Source organism: Oenanthe melanoleuca, chromosome 2, assembly GCF_029582105.1.
Source record: "Oenanthe melanoleuca isolate GR-GAL-2019-014 chromosome 2, OMel1.0, whole genome shotgun sequence".
NCBI classification, from domain to species: Eukaryota; Metazoa; Chordata; class Aves; order Passeriformes; family Muscicapidae; genus Oenanthe; species Oenanthe melanoleuca.
In genome coordinates this window covers 32277865-32287637 of record NC_079335.1, presented here as the reverse complement: position 1 = coordinate 32287637, position 9773 = coordinate 32277865, and the positions used below count along the sequence as shown (strand labels likewise).

The window sequence follows — 9773 nt, the reverse complement described above, 5'->3', positions numbered from 1 at the left end:
ATAGGGTGACCTGACAACAAATCAGGTTAAACTGTTTCTTGTTAAACAAATGTTTCTTCCCTCTCACTGCTTATATTAGGAAGAGGTGGCTTTTTCTTCTCTAAAGCAATTTAGTTTTCTCCCTTACTGTAAGTAAACTGCTGATAAAATATTTAGAGAAAAAAATTAAATCTTATCTCAGGATTTTTAATCTTAAAACAGGAAAATTCTGTTCTCAACTAGGAAAACTCATCTGATTTTCCCACTGCAAAAATACAGATAAAAGCAAAATACATTACAGATGGAAATGCTAAGGAACAGCAAAAGGAGCTATTACACTAAATGACATTGATTTCTTAATCTGCATTTATTTGTTTTTCTATTTCACAGAAGAGAACATTACAGGGCATTCTGTAAGTTGTTAAAACTTGGTGCTGATTGATATAGTACTGCACCTCGAATGAGTTGTTTGGGGTGAAAGTGTTCTTATCTGAGACTGTTGCTGGGGATGTATCTGCCCTCAAGTGATGGGCAAGATAACTGTGTTTGCAAAACTGGGTTTCAAGAACATGTATTACAAAGATGCTTCCATATGGATAGAGCCACACACTATCACAGTACCAGTAAGTCATTGTAACCAAGAATTTTAATGTAATTTATAAAAAAATAGAGTTATTTACATTTGCAACATATTTGATGGCATCCTCTTTTATTACAACGTTTGAATCTGTAAGGAAATGACACACTAACTCATTTGAGAGTAAACTTCTCAATGATAAGCATAACAGTACAGGAAAAATATTTAAAACACTGTGATTTCTTGTTATTTTGCAGCATCATACAAACACATTCTTTACAACACATGCACCCTGGCCTTAGAGTAAGCAGAATTCCCTCCCAGATTAAGGCACAGAAACTCCACCACATTTCTAAAGACAGTCTCACATTCTTACATGTGGCATTTCAATACATAACCAAAGGAATTACTTTAATTCCAATGGGTCATAGCAGAATGTGTCAACATACACATTTTTAAGAAAACACTGATCAAAGATACAAAAAAAAAAAAAAGTATTACTAATTGTTGCATAGTTGCAGTAAACCAGACCCATGAATACAAAAGCCATCAAAATATATTATAAATCTATCTGACTTTCAAAGCTACTTTAAAATACTGTTTTGCTTTACAATACAAATAACACTTTGGGGTTAGTTTGTAGAATTGTATTTTGGTCCATGCTGTTAATTCTATATCATTATATTCCTCTTCCATTAGTTTAAAAGCCTCAGAACAGCAGGTCCTCAGGCAGTGGTAAGAATGATGAAGCCAAGTCTTAGACTTCAGCTGCTGCAGTCAGTTCATAAAGCCTCTAATTTCAACCACCTCCATTCTTTACTGCTTTAAATAATCTGCCCTCAGAACCCTAAGGGGAAAGAATGATGAGGGATGCAGATTTAACACTGTTAGAGATGGGGGTTTGCCCCATCTTCTAGTCCTGAGCTTATAAAGCACAGCTCTTCAAAATATCCAACCCATTAAAAAAAAAAAAAGATCAACAACAAGAAATCCTCAATTTAGTCTGACTATGCAGTAGTTCCACATAATCTGCTGGCAGTAGAAACTTCTTTGGTGTCAGAGTCAGGTCTTCCTGAAACCACAAATGGCCAAGTCTGTAAGCAAAAAAAAAAAAAAGGTATTTCATATTAAAAGAAAGTTTATCCTCGTATGAAACTGGAGCTTTATTACCGATAGAAGTTTAAGTCTGATTCAGTTGCAAACACGTCATCATGTTTTAGTCCCTGTGGGAAGCACAGAGAGAGCTGAGTTCCTCTAACAAATATTTTCATTACGTTTTTCATTATAATTAAATGCTCCACAGAAGGTCTGCAATGGTCAGCAACAGTGTTCACATCCAAATTGAAAGGTTTCTCTTGTTTTGAAACTCTTCGAGTCATTTAATAAATAAAAAGCATATTAACTGTTCCAAACCAAGCACTCTGCTGTATATAACAAGACGTTTTACCCCTGTGACAAGCATCGGGCTTTTAATTTTGCACCGATGAACTCATGACGCTCTGATTGTGCTGCAGGCCAGCCCGCTGACCGAGTTACTCCTCTCGGACACTGAGCTTGCCTAATGCCCGAGGAATGTAATCTTTAGGGTCCCTATCCGACTCCCCGGGACTGACACGCCCGCCATCACCGAGGGCCAGGCGCGGCCCCAGGGTGCGCTGGCCGCTGGGGATTTGCGGAGCAGCCGCGGCCGCCCCGCCGCTCCTTCCAGGGCGGGCGCGGCCCGAGCGCTGCCACCCTGCCCGGGGCACCGAGCCTGCCCGGGCACTCCCCGCGGAGCCCCCGCCGCATCCCGCCCGCCCCCCGCGCCGTACCAGGTTGACGGGATGCACGTAGCCGTTCTCGTAGCGGTCCTCCTGCAGGAGCTGCCGGAGGTGGGCGATGTAGCTGGACGCCAGGCGCAGCGTGTCCAGCTTGGAGAGCTTGGTGTCGGGCGGCACCCAGGGCAGGCTCGTCTTCAGCCGGGAGAACGCCTTGCTCAGCACCCGCATCCGCGCCCGCTCCCGCGCGTTGGCCGCGTTGCGCTGGGACTGCTTCCCCTCGGGCGGCGGCCCCCGCGGCCCCGACGCCGCCTTCTTGCCCCCGGGGCCGCCGCCCCGCGCCCGTTTCCTCTTGCAGCCGCTGCCCGCCGGCCCCGCCGCGCAGCTGCCCTCGCCGTCCTCTTCCTCCTCTTCTTCCTCCTCCTCCTCCTCCTCCGCCGCCGAGGAGTTGTCCCCCGAGGGGTAGAGCTCTCCGCGGGGCTGGCGCTTGGCCGGCGGCGGCGGGTAGTCCAGCTGCAGCGCCCGCAGGTCCATGTCGGGCAGCTCCTCCGCCTCGCTGGCGGAGCCCGTGGACATGGCCCCGGGCGGGCGGCGCGGCAGCGGGCGGGGGCGGACGGCCGAGCCCAGTCGGCCCGGAGCGGGGCGGCCCCGCCGCGGAGAGTCCGTGCCGGGGCGGGGGCGCGGGGGGGCGCGGAGGGGGGATGCGCCCCTTGACAGCGCTATATATCGGGTGTTCCCGGAGCGAACCATCCGCCGCGGAGGGGAGGAGAGGGGAGCGGGGCGGGGGTCGGGCCCTGCGGAGCCCCCGCCGGGGGCGGCGCCTCTGCCGCTGGCCCGCGGTCCGCGGAGGGGCTGGTGCTCAGGGCTAGACCTGAGCCTGTGTGGGGGCACACACACGCGGATGGGGGCACACGCGGGATGTCTCCGCGTATGTGTGTGCTCTCGGGCGTCATGCCTTGCCCAACGGGCAGACCTCTCTCCTCTCCTCGGAGAACTTAAAATATCTCCAGGGCTGGTCCCGCCAGTGTTTGGCGGGGAGGAGCGCACCGCTCCCTGTGTCTAAGGGCTAAGCGCGACCCGGGGCTCTGCTCCCAGCCACCTACACTCGCTCTTTCTCTTGCTCTTCCTTGGAGGGCACGGTATTTTCCCGATGTATGAAACTCGGGGCAGCCACCTGATGCGGCAGGGCGGGCCCCAGCGCGCTGGGCTCTTCCCATGCCTGCCCCGCTTCGGGAAGCGGCTCCGCGGTCCCGGTGCCCCCGCCGGGCGGACGGAGGCGGCAGGAGGAGCGGCACCGAGGGCTGGGTGTGCAGGGTGTGGGGAGCGATGCGAAAAGTCTCCGGGAAGATGCGTACTGTGGTTTGATAGTGTCCTTAGTTTCGGGTGAAGCACAAGACAGGGCTGTCCAGGGGTTCTCAGAGCAATTAATTAAAATCCATTAAATGGGCTGTGTGCACCTCTCTGACACAGAGCGAAATAGGCGAGACAGCTTTTCGAACTGCTCGCAGGCTTTTTAAACAAATTCCGTAGTTCAACTTTTATTATAGAATCCTGGGGTGAATGGAGGACCCTGCATTCAATGGATATGCTGACATACAAGTTCAATAGCGGTAGAAATTAAAAAAAAATATTAAAAAATCAACTATCAACTTGTATCCCTCCCACCTCCCCCAAAACCTCCCTTTTTCACATGAAGAGCTAGCGTTTGGTTCCTTGCTGGCTTTCACAACTTTGATATGTTTAATCAGCATAAAAATGCAGTTCCCAGAAAAGAACCTATGACTACAACAGGTGGAAAGATCTTGTCCAGCAATTTCTGTTCATGGTTTTCCCCTTCCATTTCTCTCCCGACGAGCAGAACTTTCCCTGCTGCTGCCACGCAACTTTCCTGGCACCACGGCCTTTGGGCCCAGAGCTTTGCTCCCCTCCCCACCAGCCCTGCGGGCTTACTGGGGCCGCTTAACGCTGTGCAAACCCCGACTTCACCCGCTGGGGCTTGAACCACATCAGAGCCGGGTTTAATGGCAACCTTTCCAAGCGAAACTTGACATTTCTTGAACCACCTATACAGGCAGCTGATCTTGCAACTGGATCTCTTGAACTTGGTTTGACACTACGATTGATGCTCAGGCTGGGTCCCACACACTGCACGGTGCAAGGGCAGCAGGCTGGACTTGGGGGTTGCTCTTCCTCCCCAGTTAGACTGCATTATCGGTATATATATATAAGTATATAAAGATACTGCAGGGAAGAGATATAGGTTTACTTTTTTCCCCCATCTAGCTTGTTTATACAGGTGCGGGCTGAACACTTTCCCTGCTAAAGATTAATGGAAGAAAGTACTGAATTTCTTTAAGCAGAGAAGAAAACGGTACCCAGTCTTAAAAGCCACGATGACAAACCTCACCTTTCCTGCCTCGGCGGGTTAAAGGCGATCCCTAATGCATACCTTGACTCATTTAATGAAAGGACTGGGGGCAGGAAAATGAGCAAAATTTTCAGATCGTCTTTGCCTACTTCTTGGTTAGTAAGGGAAATAGGAATGCAATGGAGTAAATCTGAAGTCAGGGCTTACTTCGGATTTACACCCAATGTAACCGAGCAGATCTGACTCCTCTCACATCTATCAAACCGCTAATTTCTGCGACCCTGACGAAGATATCATTTTCAGGATAAAGTCTTTGATGGGGCCAGCGCATTACATCATGCTTCCATTTGTCAAGACTTTGATCCTTTATGATCTCTGAGAGCTGAGTAGAGAAAGCCCCTGGTATACCAAGGCAGCATTTTATGCTTTACCATTATCAGGTGCAGTCCCTTTCCCCTTTCCCCGTTAAAAGATAAAACCACGAACTGTGCCCGAAATCCGAGGCCAGCGCCCTTCCCTGTTTCACGGTCTGTACATTGGGCGAGGTGCAGGGGCAGCCTGGATTTGCAAAGTCAGGGTGGGTGTGTGTAAAGGGATTGGAGCAGCAGCTAGAGCAGCTCCTACCTGGGAAGAAGCTGCAGAGACCGCCTCTCCAGGGAGCTTTGCCTCTGCCACCATTGCTGGCCCTGAGGACACAAAAATCAGCTTTTATCCTGAGAGGAGATCGCTGAATTGGGGAGGCTCACTGAGGCGGAGTGGGCTTTTTTCCTCCCAATTCCACCAGGCATTTAGGTAAATAAATGCAACCAAGCAAAGAGGAGTCCATAAAAACCAGATCTCTTCTTGACATTTTGCGGCGAGTGAGGGTGTTTCGTGCGGCAGCTGCGGACCGGCGAGGACGGAGAGCAGCCCTGGACAGGCCGGGAGGTGTCTGTGCCCGGGAGCCGCCGCCCCCGCGACAAAAGCCCGGCCCTAACAACCCGCCGGGTGTCTGGGATGAGGCAAAGGGGCTATAACCCTCTCCTTTCCCTCCTTAAGTTTCAGAATTAATTATAGCGAAAAACAAAAGAGAAAAAATGACCGGTGGCCAAGTCTGTAAAGCGCGAGTTATCCCCGAGAATGGGAGGGCGAACTGCTAAAAGCCTCGTGTCTTTCACCCTCATCCTCTGGGGTGTTGGCAGCGACAGAGTGGAGGAGGGAGGTGATGTATTCGCGATAAAGTGCTTTAAATACGGCTTTTCTTTGGCATTTGTCCTTTCCTCTAACTCAGCAGAGTTACCGAGTTTGCCCCGTCTGAAGTGCGCTACACTTTCTCAGAAAGACCTAAATGTAATAAGGGTTTTTTTATTCATTTTTCCCTCGGTGATGAGAAAAGCAGGATGCCTGGAGGAGAGGAGGACAGCATCTGACAAATGTGTTCCTCTTCATCTCCTCACAAGCATTTACAGCGCACATCCAGGCTGTGTGAAGGGCGTGCAAGGCTTCTGCCACGACGTGATGGATGACGGAGATGGCTGGTCTAGTAGTAAAAGCAGGTGGATGAATTATAACCTTTGCTTGATGCCACTTTGAGCAAAGACGACTCTGCTTGGCTCAGATTCCCCGGTAAAGACACAGATGAAGGGAGAAGTGTGTGATTGTTCCTCATGATCCCAACAATCTTGCCTGGAATAGTCTTTGCTACAGCCAGTGTCCCGGGTACCCTGTCCTTAGCCAGAGGTATAGCACGGCTTGAGGCACCATTAAAGGATTCCCTTGCTTTTTTGTCATTTTACTAAGATGACAGCGCCGGGATGCCCATGTCCTGGAACCCTGGGAGCCTCTCTGGGTATACTCCGTGTGAGCTAGCCCAGGGGATCCCAAAATCATCACGAGAGACGGCAGAAACTGAGCAATTACTGGAAATGGGTGTGTGTGTCTTAGGAGCAGGATGGACTTCTCTAAAAGTGGCTTTCCACTGTATAACAAAATCAAATACTACTCTGTGGGTCAAGCCATATCAAATAAAGCAAACAGGAGATGAAAGACGAACTCTGGAAGGAAAACAACAACATCAACAAAAAAATATTTACTAGAAATTATTTTGCCTAGCGAGAGCAAACTTGCCATCAAGGCACATACTCTATGATTCACTTGGCGAAGGTACTACAGACCGAGGTTAAACCCCTCCTCTCCGCCCCTCTCCTCGCTCCCTGCGAGCTGGGGCGGTCCCGTTTCTCTCCCCGACAGCCGGCGGGGCGGGAGTGCTGCGGGACGGGCAGCGCTCTCCCCTGCCGTCGGGGGAGTCTCTGCTCGGGCGATCGCCGGCCCGGCGGAGAAACCCTCGGCTCCAGGAGGAAAACCCGGCCGGAGGGGGTGCTGGGCGGCAGGAGTGCAGCGAGTGGCGCTGGTGTCCTGCGCCGACGGCGGCGGGGCTGGTTTTACCGCCCGGGCTGCGGTGGGGGTTCGTGCTTCTCGCCCAGCAACCCTGAGAATAAACGGGGTTATGCTTTTAAATTTAAAACCAAAAAGACAGAAACAACTCTTCACCGACAAAACTCCCAACCCAACCAAGCAACCAAAAACCTACCAAGGAAACAAACAAAACAAAACAAAAAACCCCCACGTTTGTCCTTCGAGCCGCTAATTGACCCCGAGGGATCCCGCCCAGCAGCACGGGATGAGCACATCTTCCCCGCGGAAAGAAAGCGCTGCCTACTCTCTGCTTCTTCTCCCCGGTATTTCTGGGGCAGTAACCGTAACGAGACATTATCGAGTGTGATCGCTGCTTTGCCCGGATTTTGGCCAGCAGTGAATTTTGCTCAGGTACCCCAAACTTTCAGCAGGATTTCCCCTGTGGAATAGCCAGGCAAACTCTCTAAATACCTCCTGGCGCCAGAAGAAAGTTCTCATGTAATAGATACCCGTTGGTGTGAGAACACGGATTCTGCTCACTTTGTCAATCAGGCGGGAGGAGGAAGGGGATTGAGGAGGGGGAGGTTGGGGTTTCCTCTAATTAAAAAAAAAAAAAAAAAAAAAAAACAACAAAAAAAAAAAAAAAAACCCAAAGGAAAAAAAAAAAAAGAGAGAGTAAAGTGCATTAATTCTAATTTTTTTAATGGGGCCAGGAGATATGCAATTGGTCTAAAAGGATCCGAATTAACGATGTTGTTTCAAGCCCAGTTTATTTCTTCTCTTGGAGCAAATTAGCTGGAATAACAAGCAAACATCAGGCAAGAGGAAACACTGTGTTAGTCTCCTCCTTGTGTTTCACTCCGAGAGGGAAGCCCACCAGAGCAAGACGGAAGAGATGGGGAGAGATAAGAGCAGCACAGCACTTCATTATACTTGAACGCTCCAGCACGCTCGATGCTTTGGCTGGGCTGCGGAGGGCAGAGGGAGTGCGGCTGCCCTCGGAACAGGGGGACAATCACTGCTCTGATCCTGCTGGCCATGCTATTGCTAATCCAAGCCAGGATGCCACTGGTCTTCTTGGCCCCCTGTGCACGAGCTGTTTCTGTTCAGCCAGCTGTCAACCAGCACTCTCATGTCCTTTTCTGCTGGGTAGCTTTCCGCTGGTGAAGGCAGTGGGGGCTCTCAGCCTGTGAGACAGCTTTGGGGGCAGCGGGAGCAAAATCACTGCCAGAGCTATCCAGAGTCAAAGAGAACTCCGTCACTCTGGCATCACGTCATTAACAGTACGAGGCCACACAAGGCATGCAGACTGAAGTCACAGTTCAGTTGTTGGTGAAATTACTCCTTATTTTCTCTAGGGAACGAATTTGCTATGGAAGGCATTTAGGCAGCTTTCTGAACACCAGGCAGGACAGCTGCCACTCCTTACCTCACCAGCACTCAGGCTCCAAGTGCTGGCCATGTTGGGATGAGTGCTTTTCCTCTTCTGAGAGACAGCATCACTTTATTCTTTGTTTCCCCCCACAAAATACTGGATATCTGGGTATAATATTCAATTTTCCAGCTATTTAAATTGGTGGACCCACAATGCAACTAGATTTTAAATGGATAAAATTACAAGTGACCACACTGATCACTACTGGGTTAATTCTGCATCTGAGACGTGACATGACAAGGTTCTGACAATGATTTTTAGATTCAGTAGACATGGTTCTTCTAGGATGCAATATTGATCCTGATCTTACTGCTGTGCCTTCTGCTTCCGTTGCCACTTGACACACAGATCAATACAAAAGAAGGTCTGCACTGTTTGACTGCTATTGGCAGAAAATGAGAGAGTAAAGTGAAAGATGACTGACTCCAGGTCTGTGAGGAACTGGTGGGGCATGGATACAGCAGATATATTTATTGCTGTACTTCAGGGAATGATCACCAGGTTCACTGATCTGATCAGATTCCAGACTTGTGGGTAAACCTCTCCCCTCAAACAGATGCCTATAACCAGTTATTCAAACACTGAACACTCCTGTGAGTGAAGAAGGTGCTTTTAAAAAAAAACTGTGACATCACTATATGGTAAAAAAATATAAGGCTTTTGCATTCCAGACAAGCAGAAAGGAACAACCAGACCAACTAACAGACCTTTGACAGTGTAACCATTATATTCAGGGTTGTTATTCATGATATCGTGGAAAGACAAATTAAATGCTCAACTTGCTTATCTAAAAGAGCATTCCAGGAGGCAATAGAAAGAATATAGATATGGTTTATCATATGACTTCAAAAATAAAAGCTTCACAGCAGTATCATGTGAAGGAGTCATCCTGAATAGAGACAGGACTAACAAAGCAAATTCTGCAGAGATTTATGTAGTCTCTAAAGATTGGTATTTGTGTTTGGAAACCCTTTTGTATTATTAAATTTATATAATTTATTAATTTGGAAAAATATATCTGTTGTACTATAATGTGGAGCAAAGCCTACATCCTTGGCATGAGTAGAAATGTTGGAAGTCAGGTCCAAAGACACCTTATGATGCCTTTATTGAAACAACAGATTTTATTTATCAAAAACATCTGAAAGGTTTAACAAGTTAAGGTTCATCTGGTGCCAAACTAAGATGTAGGTGAAGATAGAGGATGGATGCAATTCCCTGCAATTAGAAGTAGTCACTTGTGGTAGTGATGGACGATTTCCA

The 9773-nt window shown here is 48.8% G+C and overlaps 1 protein-coding gene across 1 annotated transcript; it reads right to left on the bottom strand.

Annotated features, from left to right (window-relative positions):
• Positions 1-607: 607 nt before the first annotated feature.
• Positions 608-2967, bottom strand: MSC (musculin). Its single transcript, XM_056484186.1, has 2 exons — positions 2368-2967; positions 608-1650 (listed from the first exon to the last, which is right to left on the bottom strand). The coding sequence occupies exons 1-2, from the start codon at positions 2887-2889 to the stop codon at positions 1564-1566; spliced, it is 609 nt and encodes a 202-aa protein (XP_056340161.1). The 5' UTR covers positions 2890-2967; the 3' UTR covers positions 608-1563.
• Between the last annotated feature and the right edge of the window lie 6806 nt (positions 2968-9773).

Coding starts and splice junctions, on each gene's coding strand:
- MSC (XM_056484186.1), bottom strand. CDS start 2,889: ATGTCCACGGGCTCCGCCAGCGAGGCGGAGGAGCTGCCCGACATGGAC. Junction 1,651..2,367: donor ACGTGCATCCCGTCAACCTG/GTACGGCGCGGG, acceptor TTTTGCTTACAG/ACTTGGCCATTTGTGGTTTC.